The sequence below is a fragment of the Bubalus bubalis genome, chromosome 13, assembly GCF_019923935.1.
Source record: "Bubalus bubalis isolate 160015118507 breed Murrah chromosome 13, NDDB_SH_1, whole genome shotgun sequence".
Taxonomy (NCBI): Eukaryota; Metazoa; Chordata; class Mammalia; order Artiodactyla; family Bovidae; genus Bubalus; species Bubalus bubalis.
In genome coordinates this window covers 73672337-73694652 of record NC_059169.1, presented here as the reverse complement: position 1 = coordinate 73694652, position 22316 = coordinate 73672337, and the positions used below count along the sequence as shown (strand labels likewise).

General features: G+C 46.8%; 1 protein-coding gene across 5 annotated transcripts in view; it reads left to right on the top strand.

The window, feature by feature from the left end:
• The window catches only part of CBY2 (chibby family member 2), a 138876-nt gene extending 116937 nt beyond the window's left edge, over nt 1-21939 (top strand). Inside the window, exons 1-4 of one of the 5 annotated variants that reach the window (XM_044926822.1) lie at nt 8143-8302; nt 8573-8653; nt 20532-21356; nt 21528-21939. In XM_044926822.1, the coding sequence (XP_044782757.1) occupies nt 8228-8302; nt 8573-8653; nt 20532-21356; nt 21528-21743 (1197 nt within the window). In that variant the 5' untranslated portion in view covers nt 8143-8227 and the 3' untranslated portion in view covers nt 21744-21939. Of the gene's footprint in view, nt 1-8142; nt 8303-8572; nt 8654-9481; nt 9570-20531 lie in introns of those variants that run through there. The other 4 variants (XM_006072537.3, XM_025263009.2, XM_025263010.2 and 1 more) reach the window with 4 other exon arrangements.
• The last annotated feature ends 377 nt before the right edge of the window (nt 21940-22316 follow it).

The following is a 22316-nucleotide window of genomic DNA, read 5'->3' as shown; positions in this document are numbered from 1 at the left end:
AAACCCAAGACATGCACAATGAACTAGATGATATCATGGATGCAATTGATCTGATTTTTACAAGTGGGAGAGATGTACAAAATGCCAGGATCTTTGCAGTTATTTTGTAGCAAGATGGAGAGTGATCATAAAAATCACTTGTGTCTCAGAGATTTTGCAGTTGTCTCTTTTTACAGAAGAACAGTGTTCTAAATTTGCTAACCTTTTCTTGTGGTGACAAGTGGTTGTTAACTGTGTGATAGGAGCCATTTTTTAAAAGATTAAGAAACAGTTTTTGCCTTCATGGAAGTGACAGTGTTTTAAGAATAAGTAAGAGAGTTTAGAGTGTTTTTTTATTGTTTGTTTGTTTGGTTTTTTTTTTAGTAAAACCTCATTCAATGAACATTTGGGATGCAAATTTTAGCAATAAACTTTGCATTATTTGGGGATAGGACTGAATACTAAATATTGCTATTTAGAAATTGCTGTCAATACTGTAAATATTTTTCCATTTGGATCAGTAGACCATTGTGAGGTACCCTTTTCATTGAGGACAGTCATTAAGTCCAAAAACAAAAGTAAACTGAACTTAGAATCTGACTTTTAGCTTACTACGTTAAACCAAGACTTTAAGAAGGAATCACATTTAAAAAAAATTTACACTGTGCTCAATAAAAGTATTACTATCTAATTTTTTGTAAAAACAAAAATTATTTTGTGTTTTTAATGAATAAGATAAAATAGCATTCTTATAGAAGTTATTTTCTTTGTTTATCCTGTAAACTTTCAATTTTGAGTGTGTTTTATCACATGCATGCCTTAATAATATGTAAGAAAAAGCATCAAATTTATAAATTAAGAAATACACCTTTAGGGGTTTGCACTGGAGGTATATTTTTGGTAGGATTTACTATGAAAAGATTTTGTAGCCCACTGGCTATAGATTACCAATGTTCGTATGTAATTCCCTGGTACAGTATTCAAAATAGTCTGGGTCAAATTTGTGAGAAGATCTGAAGAATATTTAGTGCCCAGGGTTTGTCTTGGCGCAGTAGGGGCACTCAGGGCATTTAACCTGATGGAAACGCTGGTTTATAAACAGTGATCAGATATGACTGAACTTTATTAATAGGCACATACTGCATGCCAGACACTGCACAGGGCGCTCATACCCACCTTATTTCACGATGACAGCAAACCGTTCCTTCAGTTCAGTTCAGCCGCTCAGTCGTATCTGACTGCGACCCCAGGGACTGCAGCACATCAGACTTCCCTGTCCATCACCAACTCCTGGAGCTTGCTCAAGCTCATGTCCATGAGTATACTAATAATGAGTAATAATTATTAATAATGATTTCATGTGAGATACTCTTCAGCTGATTCCTCTGGGGACAGAGGATGGAAGAGGGATGCTATTCTGATAGGGAAGGGAGAAGGTGAAGGAGCACAGGGTGTATGTGAAGTTGAATGTTCCCATCCTAAATTATCAGCATAAATCTGAAAGTCATTGAATTAGAAATGGACAGAGCAATATTGTCTGCCATTTGCTGAAGTAGAAGGTAAAAATCAAGAAATAAAATGCATTTTTTGTTCCAAAAAATGATTTCAGTTCACCTGAACTTTTTTGTGAATTATTTTATATTTTTTAATTGTGGTGAAATACACGTAACTTCAAGTTTAGCATCTTAATAATTTTAAGTGTGCAGTTCACTGGCTTTGAGAGCATTCATACTGCTGTACAACCATCAGCACCATTCACTTCCAGAACGCTCTCCGTCCTGCAAAACTGAACCTTTGTATCCGTTAAACCAAAGTTTTTCTTTACTCCCTCAGAATTATAACTTTTAAAAACTTTTATTTTTATTTATTTAATTTATTCTTGAAGTTCAGTTGGTTTACAATATTGTATTGGTTTCAGCCACCCGAACTTGTCAATCAACACAGTTACCTATCACTATTGTGGGTGAAGCCTGCCCACCACTGTTCTGAAGTCTTTCATCTCCTACTTTATCTAGTGTGGCCCTCCCCACAACTCCAAATTTTAAAGACTATCACATCTATTCTATTGCCAAAGAAACTGAGGCTTAGCAAAAGTAAGTGGCAGAGGTCACACCGCCAGCTCGGAGTGGAAAAGGGGTCTTAGGCAGGTGCTGACTTCACTTTTTCAATTACCCAGTGAGAAGGCGAGTGTTTCTCTGACATGGTCACCTTTAGAGGTTGGCCTTCTGTATGGTGTTGCCAGCCTGATCTCAGACCCACGTTTCAGACGTCTGAACACGTTAAAACTCACTGAGGGAGCTGAGCAGATGGAGCCCTTGTTACTTCTTGAAGAGACACTATAATCAATTTATTTGGCACAATTTAGAGATCACATGCTATTTGTTAAACATTTCATTATCATCAGGGAACAACTAATGGATACTTAGTTGAAGGGGTTGCACATTTAACTAATTTGATGATTTCAAAATTTTGCTTAGACTGAAATGTACAGAATCACATAAATTACTTTTGAAAGTGAAAATGTTAGTCACTCAGTTGTGTCTGACTCTTTGTGACCCCAAGAACTAGCCCGCCAGGCTCCTCTGTCCATGGGATTCTCCAGGCAAGCATACTGGAGTGGGTAAGTCGTTCCCTTCTCCAGGGTATCTTCCCAACCCAGGGACTGAACCCATGTCTCCTTTGTTTTTTTTTTTTTTTTTAATATATTTATTTTAATTGGAGGCTAATTACTTTACAATATTGTATTGGTTTCACCATACATTCACATGAATCCGCCATGGGTGTACACATGTTCCCCATCCTGAATCCCCCCTCACCTCCCTCCCCATCCCATCCCTCTGGGTCATCCCAGTGCACCAGCCCTGAGCACCCTGTCTCATGCATCAAACCTGGACTGGTGATCTGTTTCACATATGGTAACATGTTTCAATGCCATTCTCCCAAATCATCCCACCCTCACCTTCTCCCACAGAGTCCAAAAGACTGTTCTATACATCTGTGTCTCTTTTGCTGTCTCTCATATAGGATTATTGTTGCCATCTTTCTAAATTCCATATATATGCGTTAGTATACTGTATTGGTGTTTTTCTTTCTGGCTTACTTCACTCTGTATAATAGGCTCCAGTTTCATCCACCTCATTAGAACTGACTCAAATGTACTCTTTTTAATGGCTGAGTAATATTCCATTGTGTATATGTACCACAGCTTTCTTATCCATTCATCTGCCCATGGACATCTAGGTTGCTTCCATGTCCTGGCTATTATAAACAGTGCTGCGATGAACATTGGGGTACACGTGTCTCTTTCAATTCTGGTTTCCTCGGTGTGTATGCCCAGAAGTGGGATTGCTGGGTCATATGGCAGTTCTATTTCCAGTTTTTTAAGGAATCTCCACACTGTTCTCCATAGTGGCTGTACTAGTTTGCATTCCCACCAACAGTGTAAGAGGGTTCCCTTTTCTCCACACCCTCTCCAGCATTTACTGCTTGTAGACTTTTGGATAGCAGCCATTCTGACTGGCGTGAGATGGTACCTCATTGTGGTTTTGATTTGCATTTCTCTGATAATGAGTGATGTTGAGCATCTTTTCTTGTGTTTGTTAGCCATCTGTATGTCTTCTTTGGAGAAATGTCTGTTTATGAACCTGTGTCTCCTGCACTGGCAGGCAGATTCTTTACTGCTGAGCCACCAGGGAAGCCTACCCTCCTCAGCGAAAGTAACAGACCTTCCCCAGCACATCATGCAGTTTGGAGAGGACAGGCGTCATGTAATTCACTTCACCCATGCAACGCCTCATCTCTTTCTCGACAAATGAGAAGGAGAGGAAGGTCAGCACATACCCCTGTGCACTTCTGATTCCTGGGCCGAGAGCTGCAGTTTCTGTGGCTCTCTGGAGGAAGCACGGGGGCCCCATGCTCTCTATGGACCCTCCTGCTTGTTGAATTTCCCTGCGATTCATCAACAGGCAAGTTGCAGACGTGCGAAGCCCGTGTGTGTGCTTGCCCTTTGCTTTGTGTCTGCTCTACCTGTCTGCTTAGATTAGAAACCCACGAGGCATGGCTACCTCCGTGTTCTGGGCCGCGCCCACCAGTTGTGGATGCTCATGGCACGTGGATGATTGATGATGGTGTTAATCTGAGTAATAACAAGGCACGTGGAGCACAGGCTCAAGGAAGCTTTTCAGTACTGGGTTATGGATGCGTGTCCCCTACTGAGGCAGAAGGGACCCGTCACAGGCAACTGCAGATGCCGGTACCAGGATGCCCAGCTCGAAATGCTCTTCCCTTAAAAGCAAAAGGCAAATCAAGCAAGCAAAGAAACAAGCCCCCAGGCAAGCTGTAGTGTCAAGCAGGTTTTAACAGCAGCACCAGTTGAGTGTCAGCTGCTTTGAGATTATAAATCGAAGGGAGCAAGGTAATTTTCTATGAAGGCGCCAAAACAATGATTATTGAGAGCTTACTGTCAGCTTCTTTGCATCGGTACTCTCAAATTAATTGTAATTTCCTCATTTTGGAGATGAGGAAACAGGGCTTCTGAGATGTGGGGTCACTTGCCCAGGTCACATAGCGATACAGACTGAATATTTGCATCCCTTCAAAATTCGTATTTTGAAGCCCTCATCCACAGTGTGATGGTTATTTCGAGGTTTGGCCTTTGGAAGGTAATTAGGTTTGGATGAAGTATTAAGGATGGGATTAGTGTGCTTATAAAAGAGAGAGACCAGAACACACACACACACACACACACACTCTGTCTCTCTCTCTTTTTCTCTCTCTCCTCCACGTGATGACACAGTGAGAAGGTGGCCATCTGCAAACCTGGAAACGGGCCTTATCAGGAACTGAACCTGCCAGCACCTTAATTCTGAACTTCCCAGTCTCAAAAACTGTATGAAATAATTGTCAGTCATTAGGTCATCCAGCCTGTGGATGTGATAGCAGACAGAGCTGACTAAGATCCGTAGTAAATAACTATTTCTGGGCCCCCAGATTTGTACCCAGGTCCGCAGTGGCCAGTGGCCATGACCTTGCTATCTTGCAGCCTTCTTTATTCTTATCAGAACTTTTTGTTTGGGTTCAGTAAAAGAAGTTCTTTTCACGCTAATGTGGCAGGTCAGTCCATGTGCCTATTTGCTTGCCTTCCTTCCCTCAGCACTCCCCCTCCTAGGACTAGGTGGGAAGGGGCTTTGACCAGATAACAGTGGATAAGGAGTCTCCCAGAATCTGGAGACAATGCGTGTTTGTTGTCTTAAGCCATTCGGTTCATGGTCCTTTGTTTGGGCGTCTCTAGGAGACGCATACAGCTGCCTCTCTGTTTAGTCTTCCCAGCTCAGCCTCTAATGTGGATATGAAGGTGCTTCCGTGAGGTGTGTGTATAAGGGAAAACTGACTTGTGTTTTCAGGCGGTATGAAAGTTAATCACTTACAGAAACACTTGGAGCAACAGAAAAGAGCCAGTGTTGATGAGGGTGTGGACAATTGGGGAACACTTCTGCACTGTAGCTCAGCTGGTAAAGAATCCACCTGCAATGTAGGAGATCTCAGTTCGATTCTTGGGTTGGGAAGATCCGCTGGCTACCCACTCCAGCATTCTTGGGCTTCCCTGGTGGCTCAGCTGATAAAGAATCCTCCTGCAATACGGGAGACCTGGGTTCGATCCCTGGGTTGGGAAGATCCATGGGGTGGCAAAGAGTCAGACGTGACCAAGTGACTTTCACTTCACTGCACTGCTGCGGGAAGTAATGGTGTAGCTGCAATGGAAAACAGTATGGAAGTTCCTTAAAAAATTAAAAATTAAATCATGTATGATCCAGCAATCCTACGTATGGGCTTATATCCAGAAGAAATAAAAGCAGACTCTCAAAGAGATATTTATACCCTTGTGTTCATTGCAGCATTATTCACAATAGTCAAAACGGGGGAAGTCCCAGATGTTCATCAGCTAATGAACGGATAAAGGAAATGTGGTACATGAACACAAAGACATATTATGTTGCTTAAAAAAGGGAGATCCTGTCACATGTTCCCAAACAGAGGTGTCTAGAAGGTGTTGTGCTAAATTAAATAAGCCAGTCACAAAAGGACAAATATGGTAAGATTCCGGTTATATAAGGTACCTAAAGTAATTGAAAGCACAGTAATAGGGACTTCCCTAGCAGTTCAGTGGTTAGGACTCCTCACTTCCACTGCAGGGGCACGTTTTCAATCCTGGTTGGGGAACTAAGATCCTACATGTTGTCTGGTGTTCCCACCCGCCGCCTCACCACCTGCCCCCGCCGACAAAATCATAGAAGTAGAACGTAGAGATGGTTTCTAAGGGTTGAGGGGAGGCAGGAGTGGGAGGAAGTGCTTAATGGTCCTAGAAGTTTAGTTTTGCAAGATGAAAAGATTCCATCGATCCATTGCACAGCAATGTGGATGGATATTCTTGACACTCCCGGGCTGTACGCTTGAAAATATTTAAGATAGAAAATTTAATGTTATGTGTTTGTTATGTTGTTATATGTATGTTTGTTATATATATGTTGTTATATGTGTGTGTTATATGTCTGTAACCACAAATAAAATACAAGTTAAAAGAAGAAACCCCGGGAGAAATTCTCATTGAAAATAAGACATTTTTTGATAATGATAATGGGATTAACTACCCTCTTGGCTTTTGCATATGTATGTCTTTGATTTTCTTGTACATTGGATTTTCTTAAAGCGAGGCTTATGTGTGACTAAGGGGTGGGAGCTTTCGGTGGGTTGTTTCGGTGGCCCTGATCCATCATTCTCTTCATGTGTGTGGTATAATAACATGGGTTTGGAGCTTTCTGCCTAACAGGAGACTTGAAATACATAAGAGTGTTCCCACTGACAGCCTCCAGGGACAAATGATTTGACAGAACGGAGGCCAGGAGACTAGACTGCTCGTTTCATGAAGCCCAGGTGTCAACAGTTGCTACATGTGATCTAATAAAAATATGTATTTGGTCTTGGTCCCCAGTTCCTGGCACAGAGTAACTAAAACTTTTGAGATTCCTTGAGTGACAGTATGTTTTATTATTCAATCTTCAAAGGCCAATGAAATAATCAATCATGACCATGTAATGAAACCTCCGTAAAAACCTCTAAATGACAGGGTTTGGAGAGCTTCCGCGTTGGGGAAACGCAGGGAGATGCCCGAAGTGTGGTTTGCCCTGATGAGTATGGAAGCTCCGCCTTCCTCTCCCCTCATATGTTGCTTTAAACATCTCTTGCGTTTGGCTTTTCCTGAGCTGTATCTTTTATTTTATTTTTTAAAAAGCCCTGTAATTGTAAGTAAAGTGTTTTCCTAAGTTCTTTGAGCTTTTCTAGCCAATGATCGAAATTAAGGATTGGGTTGTGGAAACCCCTGATGTATAGCTGTTAGTTGAAGTTCTGGTGGTCCAGTTTCTTGCAGAGAATTCCATGGACAGGTGCCTGGCAGGCTACAGTCCATGGAGTGGCAAAGAGTCGGACACAACTGAGCAACTAAGCATGAGTCTGAGTGTGAGACTGGTAGCCCAAGGGGCTTCCCAGGTGGCGTTAGTGGTAAAGAACCCACCTGTCAATGCAGGAGACAGAAGAGATGCGGGTTTGATCCCTGAATCGGGAAGATCCCCAGAGGAGGGCATGGCAACCCACTCCAATATTCTTGCCTCAGGCAAGAGCTGGGATTTCCCCCAGGACAGAGGAGCCTGGCAGGCTTAGAGTCCATAGGGTCACACAGAGTCAGACATGACTGAAGTGACTCAGCATGCATGCATTGGTGGCCCAAGACTCCTGACTGGCATCTGAGGTGGGGGCAGTTCTGTGGGGACTGCGCCCTTTAACTTGGGGGATCCGGCATTAACGTCAGGTAGGGTGCGTCAGAATTGAATTGTAGGACCTCCAATGGGTGTCAGAGAACTGAAGAATGGGTTGGTGTCAGAAAACATCTCAGACTCCATTTGTTTTTCTCTTGGTCTGGGAAGAGTTCAATTTGGATTTCTTCCTTCTTGAGTAATCCAAGTAGCAAATGCCACCTCTGGAGAGAGGAAAGGGGTCTCAGTCCAGCCTGGCAGTGGAGATGCAAATGTCAGCCAGGATGACCAAACAGGGGTGCAGTGTTTGGGCTATTGTGTGTCACACCAACCCTGACCGGCCACGTGGACACAACCAGATGCCTGACCAGCAGACCCCTCATTCCCACCTGCGATGCTCAGAGAGAGACCATGAGCCTTGAGAAAGACCGTATTGTTTTGTGATGTCACCTCTGGAATGTTCTGAGTGTTTTGGTGACCAGCTTCTGCACAGGACCTATACCTGGCACCTAACATTGGTATGGCTTTTTCCTTGAGCTAGGAATAGTAATGAGAAAAGGCAGTAGCTAAAGACTTTCAGAAGGCTCTGTCATCAACTGTAAGACGTGTCTTAATTTCTGTTCAGAGATTGATGAAGCATCTTATACCATCTTCACATTCTCCTAACGTACATAATTAACAGGAGGGGAGAAGTGGATAGTAGGAAGTCCTGTGTTTCACAGTTGAGCGGCTGAGGCTCAGACGATGGGCTGGAAAACAGAAATCTGCCTATTTTCTCTTTTCCACAGCACTCGAGGCCAAATTTTACAAGAAAAAGAGATACCAGATCTGAAAGCCTAGAAATTCCCATCAATGTGGTTCTACCTCAGGTAGGGATGAACACAGAAGGCTGTAACCTCTCAGTTTTGGCCAGAATAACCCCCCTCTTTCCAAGCCCTAGCAAGATACTGCAGGACAACGGTAGCCAGGGCCTCAGATTCTAGCTGTAGGTCAGCTGCCAGCCAGCTGTGCGCTGGGGGCAGGCCACTTAGTCACTCGAGGTTTTGGGTTTCCTGTCAAATGAGGGGGTGGGTTCAGTGATCTGATAAGACCGTCCAGCCCGACAGCTAGAAGTTTCTGTAACAGTCTTTTCAAAATTAGATCGTTTGGAGCTTCTTTACCACCAGGGGGCGCTAGTGGTAAAGAATCCGCCTACCAATGCGAGAGACGTAAGAGACGTGGGTTCGATCCCTGGGTGGGGAAGATCCGCTGGCGGAGGAAATGGCAACCCACTCCAGTGTTCTTGCCTGGAGAATCTCATGGACAGAGGAGCCTAACGGGCTACAATCCAGAGGGTTGCAAAGAGTCGGACACGACTGAAGTGACTTAGCACACACGCACGTTGTGCCAGTACTCTGGACTTCTGGGGAGAGAATTAGAACTGGGACTTGGGATCAAGGGCATAGGACTGAACCCATGAACCTGGGCATGGACCAAGGAGTATGGGGTCCTGTGGAGGGGCCAGGAGGATTAGGGCCTGCCGTGTACCAGAGACAGAGCGTAAGGGGGATGAGCCTGAGGGGGTCAGAATGGAGGCCAGTGAACGGGTGACAGGCTGGACATTCTCAGTTCTCTTCCTGCTAAGCAGCCGTTTCCCGGGAGGGGTCCTCCTGATTGGATTGTTTCTACTGCTATGTCACAAAGGGGGCAGCCTTGCTTCTCCAGAGTCACCTAAGGCCCTGGTGGAAGATCATGGCGGTGCAGCCAGAGGGGCTGAAATGTAGGGTGGAGGAATCCAATGCAGAGGTAACGATCTGAAAGCTCTGTCCAGGGATGTGTGGGAAGAGGGTTGACTCCCCAGTGGGGTCTTGGAGGCATGAAATTAGAGGACACCCTGCTGCCTGTGCCACACACAGGCAGATGAGCCTCAAGGGTACAACCGGAGGGGCACAAGTCCTGAGTCAGGCTCCAGACCCCTGCCAGGATGCGCTGGGCACACTCTGGGGGAAGAGTGTTCAGTCACTTAGTCATGTCCGACTCTATGGACTGTAGCCCTGCCAGGCTCCTCTGTCCATGGGATTCTCCAGGCAAGAGTACTGGAGTGGGTTGCCATTTCCTTCTCTTTGGGGGTAAAGGGGCACCTGTGCGTTTAGATGATCTGAGCAGGCTGTGAGAGGGATCAGTGTGCTGACTGGACCTCCCCAAAGGAGAGGCTTACGGCTGGTGGCAGGAGAAGGATTGATCTGAGTAACACGGGGAGGAAAGGAGACTGACTGAGCGCTGATTTGGTCACGATGGGGCCCTGGGCCATGCAGAGCAAGGGAGAGATTGTAAAGGACCGGGAACTGGGAACCGCAGCAAGGCCACTGGTAATGGCGGAGCTGGAGTTAGAGGCTTGAAGCCAGGTCAGTGCCCACGTCCTCTGCCACAAGCTGGGCACATGCCACCTGCTTCTTCCCTGGCTTTTAGGAGAGGGTGCCTCCCCGCCCCCCATCTTAACTGCCAAGCCCTGGAGCTCCCTGCACGAATCTGCCACATTCTGCTTCGTTCTGGTTCTGAGACTGAGTCCATTTGTTTCAAGAAGGAATTGCAGGAGCAGCTCTGTGTCTCCAGAAAGTGCCTCTGCCCTCCCCCCCCACCCCCCCAGCTCCCAACCCTGCCTGAACGCTTCTCATTTGCATTGCAAATGTCTATGATTCTCTATTTGTTATCACCCTTAGGTCTTTTCGGGTCTTACTGATTTCCAGTTTTCCTTCCTCACAGTAAATATTTGTGTTTTCTAATCTGTTTCTCTCCAGCGCATTAACTTGCCAGCCTTCCCAAGTTACTTCCTTCCCAAGTTCTCTGCACGCTGCCCCCCACCTCCCTTGCCCCTCAGTTCCTTTTGTACATAACGGTTCAGTTCTCCCCAGCATTCCCGTTTTCCCTGTGAGCGCTCTCTGTGAATCTCATAAAGGCTCTGTTTCCTGCGAGATTGTTAGTGAAGGCTCCTCCCCAGGTCAGAATGGGGTCCTATCGCCCCTCCAGGGCTCCTCCTTGTCCCTCCCTGTTGCCGTTTCTCAATCCCCTTTGTTTGGGTTTGTTCTTTAGAAGCTATGGAATCTGTGGCCGACAATGCCTGTAGCTCTGCCAGTTTGAAAAAGTGTTAGGAGGAAGATTTCAGAAGATTCTGTGTTAAACAATTAGCTAAAACCACCACACACGACGAGAGAGGACATCTTTAGCCTCTTTGCTGTTAGTGTTAGGATTATCCTCTGCAAATTATCCTCTTATCTGTTAGCATTTATTAAAACCAACATTGACTTTCTCATGGCACTGAGGAGTGGAGTTGATTTAAGCATATGATCGTGATACTCAGCCTTGTCACCTGATCTGAAAATTAGTGGCAGATCTGGAGAATCCCAGGGACGGGGGAGCCTGGTGGGCTGCCATCTATGGGGTCACACAGAGTCGGACACGACTGAAGCAACTTAGCAGCAGCAGCAGCACCTGCCTTTCCTTCCAGCATATTCTGGGTCTCAGCTTCCCCAGGCTTGAAACGTAACCCCAGAGGGCTGAATGTTCTCTGACCATAACCCTCAGTAATGCTGGCAAAAGCGGGGCTTTAAAAAAAACCTGGTCAACAGACTTGGAGTCTGCTGAGGGCATTCGGACATCCTTCTGGTCTGTGGTGACCATACTTCTCTGTAAGTGCAGAGAATCTCAGTGCCTGGCAACTAAACTGGCGAGTAGTGTCCAGTTCTGTTCCCCAACTCTTCAGATGGGAGGCCAGCAACCTCGAAAGCTCCATCCCCGAAGGTCCTGTTCCTTAGACACCCCTTAGGTTCAGAAATACGCTTCGGTCTCATCACCTCCCCTCTGCCCTTAGCCCTACCCCCATTTCCAGCCGCCATCCCTCCTATGTGGTCTCCATTTGCCACACACGAGGCTGGTGATCTGACCGGGGCATGTGGTTGGTGATTTCATACATTTTCCTTCCAGGACCACGTGTATTTTAAAAAGGGATGCTGGGGAGAAGGATAAAGAGTGAAAAGTGAAAGTGTTAGTCGCTCAGTCATGTTTGCTACTCGGCAACCCCATGGACCTTCGGAGAAGGCAATGGCACCCCACTCCAGTACTCTTGCCTGGAAAATCCCATGGACAGAGGAGCCTGGTAGGCTGCAGTCCATGGGGTCGCTAAGAGTCGGACACGACTCAGCGACTTCACTTTCAACTTTTCACTTTAGTGCATTGGAGAAGGAAATGGCAATCCTCTCCAGTGTTGTTGCCTGGAGAATCCCAGGGACAGAGGAGCCTGGTGGGCTGCCGTCTATGGGGTTGCACAGAGTCGGACACGACTGAAGTGACTTAGCAGCAGCTGCAGCAGCAGCAACCCCATGGACCTTAGCACACCAGGCTCCTCTGTCCATGGGATTGTCCGGGCAAGACTACTGGAGTGGGTTGCCATTCCCTTCTCCAGGGGATCTTCCCGACTCAGGGATGGAACCCGGGTCTCCTGCATTGCAGGCAGATTCTTTACCGTCTGAGCCACCAGGGAAGCCCAGGCCTGATGGTAAGGATGGAGCTCAACCACAGGCGGGATTCAGGCGTCTGAGCGGGAGCTCTCGGTACCCAGGGCCCTTCCTGCATCCTTAGCACTATGCACCTTCCTTAGGTCACAGCCGGGAGCACTTTGCTCCCGAGGGCAGCGTCTCTGGGTCACCTTCCTAACAAAGGTGACCCGATGGAAGGTGTGATGAGCCCCACGGCCACTCGTCTCCCCTCCTGCTTCCTTCCTGTATCCTGTTCTTCCATGAAGAAGCCCCCCACTTCTCCTCTCCCACCTATGAGGGCATGTCCTACATGTCAAAGAAGAAACTGTCCTTTCTTTCTTGAAAACCAGGCCAGGCTGTGCTGGGGGTTTGGGTCATGCTGCCGGAGACCCCACCTCCGAGGTTGAGGAGAACTTTGAGGGGTGTTCCAGGGGCTTTTAATTGGCCCAGACCTCTGGTTTAGGGCTCAGTGACCCCAAGGGCAGATTAGTTTGGCCCATGAAACCAAGCCTGTGATACCACTGGTTGAGGAGACCTACTGAGGAGCTGGCTTCAGACGTCAGCTAAGGGGGCCTGGGATTTGGTACCTCAAGCACCTTGAGTGCTTGCAGACGCTCGCTTTTTGTCAAGTTCTTTCATAAAGAAAGACAGTTAGGATTTGCTCTAATGTTTTAGGCCAGGAATGGTTAAGCTTTACCAGGAGAACTGGCCCTCTGTTTGGTCTTGATGACACCTTAGTAACCACTTTCTTGGCCTCTCACAGTAACCCCTGGCAGTAGACAGAGCAGCTACACTGAGGTGACTTTCAGAGAAGCTAAATGACTTTCACAGGAGCAGCCAAAGTGGGACTTTTAAGCCCAAAGCTATTGGGAATTTGAGGCCTCTACCCTCATTGGATTATAGGTTCAAGATGGTGACATGGACAACCAGCAAGCTTGTGTACAGAGGGCAGCTTCTTTTAAGGGCTATGTAGGTGGGTGTGGGTGGAAGCCCTGTGATGCAACTGCTCTGCAATTTAAAATGTGAATTGAAATGTGGATATGACTTTACAAAATAGACTAAAAATATTAAGGCAAACGAGATCACCACTTTGGAGGGCCCAAAATAGTATGATGTAACAGTGTTGTGTGCTGCTGCTAAGTCGCTTCAGTCGTGTCAGACTCTGTGCGACCCCATGGATGGCAGCCCACCAGGCTTCCCCGTCCCTGGGATTCTCCAGGCAAGAACACTGGAGTGGGTTGCCATTTCCTTCTCCAATGCATGAAAGTGAAAGTGAAGTCATGCCCGACTCTTCGCGACCCCATGGACTGCAGCCCACCAGGCTCCTCCGTCCATGGGAGTTTCTAGGCCAGAGTACTGGAGTGGGGTGCCATTGCCTTCTCCGACAGTGTTGTGTAGTCAACCTAATATCTCCTCCTCACCCTTCAGTGAGCTTTGGTTGATGAGTGCATTGGCAAGGACTCATTATACCTCTCATTATACCGCCACTGTCTGTGAAACGTGTTGCTCTGATTTCCAAAACTAGGGATGTCAAAAGAGTAAGGGGCAGGTGACTGTGCTAAGAGAATGACAGTTTATTCATCTGGGGAGAAGATGGGAAGAAAGCCACTGCAAAGTAATGAAAACACAACACGTGCAGAATAAAATATTGGAGCGTTGTGAAGAGCTAGAGTGAGCATGCAGTTTGGAGTCAGATATCCTGATTTTAAATCTTTGCTGGCTACGTGAGCTTCAGTAGACCCATGGTAGCTCTTTTCAGTAAGATGTTACGTATAAATATGGAAATCAGTTAGCGTATCATCACATAGTAGTCATTCCGTGTTACTTCCTTTACCTTGCTCCGTACAATTGAAGGGAATGCTAAGCAACTTCTCTTCTGAATGCACAGTCACTATTCTTGCATGTCTGAAGCTCCCTATAAACAAAGAAGATGTCACATATTCTCCTTTTATTTTTGAGCTCAACAAAACCTCTGAAACAAATAGGGCAGATGTTAGCCAAATGGCTGTGGATGGTTGCACAGGTTCTGCACTGCAACACCAGTTGTGACTGGCATCCTCTAGAGTTGGACATCGTACAGCTTGCACAAACATAGAGGGTGTCTCCGAATCATGCTAGCGCCCACATTTTCTAGATATGGAAACTGAGGCAGAGAAGTCAAGTGCTTTTGTAAAGGCCATGAACTTACAGCACAGAGCTGAGACTCTAGTTTCATGACGTCCAGTCCTCTGTGCCCTGTACTTTACTATCAGAATTAAAGGTTTTACCCCAAGAAATAGTTGGTGCTAATGCATTGATTTTCAAATTGATTGGAAGTTCCTTCAGGGCAGGTCTGAGAACAAATGCCCAATTAGTGTTAGTTGATTCATTGACATAAAAGTGGAGGAAGATTTGGTGCAAGAATGTTTAAAGTAGGAATTGATTAGGGTGAGGAGTTTGCATGAGGCCAAGAAAGAGATTTCCTTTGCGGACTAGGTCCAGTTAGGTCTGATTGGAATCAGGGAAATATGGGAAAGAAAGAATTTGTCTTGGTTCAGCATCTTCCCAGAGTTTAAGCATGATTCTTGGTATATCTGAAATGCCTGTATATTTGTTGTTTTTCTTTACATCCTCTCGTTTTCATAAAGAGAAAAGAAGTTGCTCTATGTTGGCTTATCCTAATCCTATCCATAGGATTGTGGGTTTGATAAAAATAGCTATATTTTCCTAATACCCATTAAAATAAATACATGACTATCACATTTTTAAAATAAGTGTTTTACCTAAGAAGCTAGGCCATGAAACGATGCTAGACTTGGCCACCTTCTGGGTCCTGTGTGGGAGAAGAGGAAGAATAGAAAGACTTAGTCATAAGAGGAGGGTTTGTTCTCTTGGTTGAGAAGGTAAAGGAGACCTATTAGTCCATCAGTGCTTTCTGGATTAGGTTACCAGGCATGAAACAAAGACAGCACAGGGTCTGCTTGGGAAGTGTTGGCCACGTAAGGAAGGGGACTCGATGTAAGCCAGGTTGATAAAAGAGGACTGCTGGGGTCACGGCAATGCCAGTTTACAAACTTAGATCCCTTGCACCAGAGAAAGTTAGACAAGAGGGTGTTTAGAGATAATGCCACTGACCTTTCCATCACACAGAAGTGAAGACCAAGATCAGAGGGTGAGAGGATGTGACCGAGGCCACGCAATGGTATGCATAAGGACAAGGGCCAAATACCCAGACTGTCCACTGCTAGGGATCTGCCACCCCTGTGTTAAGCTTTCTACTTAGTGCCTTTATGTTGAGGGGATAGTTGGAAATCCCTCAGCTATCCAGTTCAGGATGTGGATATAAAATGCAGACAGCTGACTAAGTGGATACTTTTTTTTTTTTTAAGTGGATAATTTTAAGGCCGTAAAGGATACTGTGAATAGGTATAAAGCACCAGTGATTTCTCTTTGGTTGTTCAGTTGGATCAAAAAGAGTATCTTTCCGATAAAAGTCAATTGTAAAAAAGAAATGAGACAGTTGGGAGAATTTGAATCAGTATTTGTTGACATTAAGGGATCACTGTTAAATTTTAAAGGGAAGATAATGGTATTGTGGTTTTGTTTAAAAAATGCACATTGACTTATTTATGGATAAAATAACACCATGTCTATGCTTTGAAATAACCCAGTGGCAGAAGAGTGGTTCTGAAATTGGATGATGTTACAGATGAAACAAGTGTGGCCTTGAGTTGATAACTGCTGAAGCTGGGTGATGGATACATGGAGATGTACTAGACTATCCTCTCTATTTTTGTATACATTTGAAATTTTCCATAATAAAAAGTCCCCAAGTACTGAAAGCCCTTTGCTAAATTCATGGAGATTTCCCATATGTGTGCTTCACATAAGTAAGTTCAGGGAGCCAGAACTGGATTTGTGACTGAGTAAGTAGAACTTGAGCTGGTTATTTAACTTCTCTGAGTTTCAGTCTATCCATCTGTAAAATGGGAATAATAGTAACACCTTATTAAATCAGTGTTGTGAGGATTAAATGAATTCAGTGGATGGTTCACTCAGCCTGGGGTCTAGCACAAAACTTCCCTTTCTTTTTCATGATGGAAATATAAATCATTGACTAAAACTACATTTTCCATAATAACATCCTCCAGAGCAGGATGTTACTCCTGAGATGGAGCCCTCTATTGCCTCACCCTTTGAGGATGAAGATGACCTCTGACTCCTTATTCACTCTGGGATCAAGGCACCTTCAATTTACAAGAAATGGTCTGGGCTCTTCACAGTGGGATTCATGCAGATCACAGGTTCAGCCCCAAGAGCCAGGGTGCTTCTCCAGTTGAGAAAGATGAAAACTACTGAAGCTGGATTTATTAAAGTAAATAATGTGCTGATCACAGAATGTCCCTGCACCCTTGCTCTCTGGAAGATTAAGCACATCCTTACAAAGTTAATGACATGTGCTTATTGCAAAGTTAATAGCATAGAACTATGCCTTCTATTTATCTAGCTCTTTAGGTCTTAAAGAATTCTAGCCAACTTTATACACTCTACAAATTATATATCTCTATATATGCTTATATATATATATCAATATATATAATGCAAATAACCTGACTTGTTTTCTATCTTCTCTATCTGTAAAATTGTGAAAATAACCTAAGAAATGAGAAATTAATATTTGGAGAGCATTGCGATGTACTTGGATGAAATGCTTTTGGTGTATTTAGAAGCAGCTCCCGTTATCTTATTTTTATTTAAATTCATTGCTGCAATTGTTACCTCTTCTCCAGGAGGCATCCCACCTGTTCATTGCTTTATGAATCATCTCAGAATTCCCCCATTAGTGAAATCTCCTTTTCTCGATAACAATACCTTACATTTCTATGGCACCTGGCAGTTTTAAAAACACTTTTGCATTCATTATCTCTTTTCAGTCCTCGTAACGGTGCTGTGAACTAAGCAGGGCACATGGTATTATTTCCATTTTACAGGTACCATTTGCTGACTTTCGATGTGGGAAGGTGCTTTTAAGATCACAGAGTCTGACTCTCTTTTGTACTAGTGAAAATCTGGGTCTCAGAGAAGGTGAGCGAGTTCTCTAGTTTCATGCTATTAGCAAGAGAACTAGGATAAGCATCTGTGTGATTCCCGTCTTGACCTCTGGGCCTAGTTTAGCCCTGGCGTAACCCTCAGAGAATTCCATGGACAGAGGAGCCTGGTGGGCTACAGTCTATGGGGTTGCAAAGAGTTGGCCTCGACTGAGTGACGAACACTGCAACCCTCAGAGCAGTTCTGACCACTGGAAGCCAGAATTGCCCAGGGGAGCTGGTTAGAAAACCAGATGGATGACTGAATGTATGAATCAGTCTTGTAAGCAGAGGCTCCAAAATCTGCATTTAAAACGCACTGAGATGACTCTGTATGGAAAGGTGCGACTGCTCCTGGCTTGTCGGAGGTAAGCTCTGTGACTCTGATCCTCTTTTTATGGGGTGGTTTCGAGGTGCATGGCCACCCTCATGAATTCCCCCTTAGGAATCCCTTGGCATCCTTTGATGTCTTCACTACCACATGTTCAGCTCCCATGGTCAGTGACACGACTGTGGCGGTGCCTTTCCTTTCCAAAATTATCAGCAGGACTCTGTTTTGAGCCTAGCACTGTGTGTGTCGGTGTTTAAGGAGCTGCTATCAGGACAAACTCAGGGGTAGGGAAGAGTGAAGGATGAGCCCGAATAGGGCCAGGGAGAAGGTGGGACTTAGCAATGGCCCTGCCGTCTTGGATAATTTGAGTGACTGTTAGGGTGATGCCAGTTGTGGGTCCACCTGGGGTAGCAGGAGGATGATGTTTATTCTTCTTGTAGGATGACAGAAGTGTGCGAGAGCCCCAGCTTAGTGCTTTCATACATTATCTCTTAATTCTGAAGTATTTCTTTGCAGCAAGGCAGTAGGTGCAGTTCCTCCAGTTTGAAAGCATGGTAACTCACATAACTTGTCCATATTCTTGTAACTGATCAGATAACTGGGTCAGGACTCAGAGGTGGTTGACTCCCAACATTAATGCCTTTAAAACCTCCATGCTATATTGTTGATTCTTATTATGCACAGATTCCATGTTTGTGAATTTGCCTAAATTTTTTTCATTGAAATTAGTTTGCAACCTCCAAATCAATACTTGTGGCACTTTTGTGGTCTACCATGGACACTCACAGAAGGGTGAATGATTTGAATTACCTGATGCACACGTTTCCAGTTTAGGCGCCTTCTTGTTTCAGCTCTGACTATAAAACAGTGTCCTTTCCACGGTTTGTTTCGTGTCACTGTTTTCACACTCTTGTACTCTTTGTTGGTGATCTCACTTTCTAAAATGGCCCTCAAGCATACTGCTGAAGTGCTGTCTTCAGTTCAGTTCACTTCAGTCGCTCAATCGTGTCTGACTCTTTGCGACCCCATGAATCGCAGCACGCCAGGCCTCCCTGTCCATCACCAACACCCGGAGTTCACCCAGACTCACATCCATCGAGTCAGTGATGCCATCCAGCCATCTCATCCTCTGTCATCCCCTTCTCCTCCTGCCCCCAATCCCTCCCAGCATCAGAGTCTTTTCCAATGAGTCAACTCTTCGCATGAGGTGGCCAAAGTACTGGAGTTTCAGCTTTAGCATCATTCCTTCCAAAGAAATCCCAGGGCTGATCTTCAGAATGGACTGGTTGGATCTCCTTGCAGTCCAAGGGACTCTCAGGAGTCTTCTCCAACACCACAGTTCAAAAGCATCAATTCTTTGGCGCTCAGCCTTCTTCACAGTCCAACTCTCACATCCATACATGACCACAGGAAAAACCATAGCCTTGACTAGACGAACCTTTGTTGGCAAAGTCATGTCTCTGCTTTTGAATATGCTATCTAGGTTGGACATAACTTTCCTTCAAGTGTCTTTTAATTTCATGGCTGCAGTCACCATCTACAGTGATTGTGGAGCCCAAAAAAATAAAGTCTGACACTGTTTCCACTGTTTCCCTATTTCCCATGAAGTGATAGGAGCTGATGCCATGACCTTCGTTTTCTGAATGTTGAGCTTTAAGCCAAGTTTTTCACTCTCCACTTTCACTTTCATCAAGAGGCTTTTGAGTTCCTTTTCACTTTCTGCCATAAGGGTGGTGTCATCTGCATATCTGAGGTGATTGATATTTCTCCCGGCAATCTTGATTCCAGCTTGTGTTTCTTCCAGTCCAGCGTTTCCCATGATGTACTCTGCATAGAAGTTAAATAAGCAGGGTGACCATATACAGCCTTGACGTACTCCTTTTCCTATTTGGAACCAGTCTGCTGTTCCATGTCCAGTTCTAACTGTTGCTTCCTGACCTGCATACAAATTTCTCAAGAGGCAGGTCAGGTGGTCTGGTATTCCCATCTCTTTCAGAATTGTCCATAGTTTATTGTGATCCACACAGTCAAAGGCTTTGGCATAATCAATAAAGCGAAATAGATGTTTTTCTGGGACTCTCTTGCTTTTTCCATGATCCAGCGGATGTTGGCAATTTGATCTCTGGTTCCTCTGCCTTTTCTAAAACCAGCTTGAACATCTGGAAGTTCACAGTTCACATATTGCTGAAGCCTGGCTTGGAGGATTTTGAGCACTACTTTACTAGCGTGTGAGATGTGTGCAATTGTGCGGTAGTTTAGCACAAGAAGGCAGTGATATCCCTTATGGAGAAAACACCTGTGTTAGGTAAGCTTCCTTCCCGCATGAGTTACAGTGCTGTTGGCCCCAAGTTCAAGGTTAATGAATCAAAATGCATTTTAAATAAGGTGTCTTTCAACAGAAGAAAAAGTTGCCTATTGATCAGTTGAGGAAAACGTGGGCCGCTGGAAGTTGGCAGGAACCTAACGCTGTATGTCTCCCCTGAGTCCTGGTTCAGTATTAGCTAATTCTGTATCTGCTGGGACATTATAGAATAGAAGCTGGAGAAGGGAATGGCAACCCGCTCCAGTATTCTTGCCTGGAGAATCCCATGGACAGAGGAGCCTGGCAGGCTGTAGTCCACGGGGTCGCAAGAGTCAGACCCAACTGAGCGACTAAACCACCACCATAGAATAGAGCCTCCGCAAATAACGGGGCCAAGTGCAAAAGCACCCTCGGTGGCTGGTCCAAACTCCCAGACGGGATTTCTTGTGGGGTCTCGGACCTCTTAAGTGGCCAGCCGGCCTCGGGTGCAGTCAGCCTCTCTTTGCTAACCCTGGGCTTCCCTGTTCTTTCCCACAGAGGGGCACAGCCGAGCCCTTCCTGAGGCTCCACAACTTGTACCCCACCCCTCGCTGTGCCCGGCAGGCTGCCCTGCCCAGGCTGAGCCGTCGTGTGGTCAGCCAGCACTCCTACCCACTCAACCGCTTCTCGTCGGTGCCCCTGGACCCCATGGAGCGCCCCACGTCGCAGGCGGACCTGGAGCTGGATTACAACCCGCCGCGGGTGCAGCTCAGCGACGAGATGTTCGTCTTCCAGGACGGGCGCTGGGTCAGCGAGAACTGCCGGCTGCAGTCGCCCTACTTCTCCCCATCCTCGTCCTTCCACCACAAGCTGCACCACAAGAGGCTGGCCAAGGAGTGCCTGCTGCAGGAGAACAAGACGCTGCGCGAGGAGAACAGGGCGCTGCGCGAGGAGAACCGCATGCTCCGCAAGGAGAACAAGATCCTGCAGGTCTTCTGGGAGGAGCACCAGGCCGCGCTGGGCCGCAACGACAGCCGGGCCTCGTCGCCGCTGCTGCACAAGGACAACGCCTCGTCCCTGGAGGCGATGAAGAAGGAGCCGGCGCTGCAGGCGCACCGCGGCCGGGAGAACAGCACCCTGCAGCTCCTCCGCGAGGAGAACCGGGCCCTGCAGCAGCTGCTGGAGCAGAGGAAGGCCTACTGGGCTCAGCCCGATGAGAAGACCGCCTCGACCGAGGAGATCAAGCCCATCTCCTCGCCCCACGAGGAGCCCCACGGGCTGCTGCCGGACCCGGGCCCCGGCCTCCCCTCCCCCTTCGAGGAGCCCAAGGGCCTCCCGGCCCCGCCGGACGACTCCAAGACCCTCCGGGCCCTGCGGGAGATGGTGAGCACCCTGTCTGCGCAGCCCGGGGAGGAGGTGGGCAAGGGGGGCCCGGGCCTCCCCGACGGCAGCCAGTCCCTGGAGCTGCTGCGGGAGATGAACCAGGCGCTGCAGGCCCTGCGGGAGGAGAACCAGAGCCTGCAGGTCCTCCGGGACGAGAACCGGCTCCTGCAGGAGGAGAACCGGGCCCTGCACGCGCTGCGCGAGGAGCACAGGCTCTTCCAGGAGGAGAACAAGGCGCTGTGGGAGAACAACAAGCTGAAGCTGCAGCAGAAGCTGGTCATCGACACGGTAACCGAGGTCACTGCCCGGATGGAGATGCTCATCGAGGAGCTGTACGCCTTCATGCCGGCCAAAACCAAGGACCCCAAGAAGCCCAGCAGGGTCTGAGGCTCCCCCCTCCCCAGGCGCACCGAGGCACCGGGCTGGGGCGCCCCCACCACATAACGCCCACCTTCCCTATGGGCGCCTGGCCTGCCCCTACCAGCTGGTGCCCAGTGCAAGAACAGAATGAGCGGCCTGGTCAATTCAGAGAAGTAATAAAGACCTGAGGAGGCTGGGGCCTAACTACATGGGCTCCTCTGCATTCTTTTGTGGTTTTTATGTTTTGTTTTGTTTTGTTTTTCTTGTTTTGAGCATTTGCAGGCTCCCTGGTAGCTCAGCTGGTAAAGAATCCGCCTGCAGTGCAGGAGACCCTGGTTCGATCCCTGGGTCAGGAGGATCCCCTGGAGAAGGGAACAGCTACCCACTCCAGTTTTCTTGCCTGGAGAATCCCGTAGACAGAGGAGCCTGGTGGGCTGTAGTCCATGGGGTCACAAAGAGTTGGACCTGACTGAGTGACTGAGCATGGCACAGGGTCACAGCAAAATGAAGCACAAAGTACAGAGAATTCTCATACATCCCCTCTTGCACACCCCCCACAGCCTCCCGGACTATCACCCTCCCCTCCCCTCCCCCAGAAGG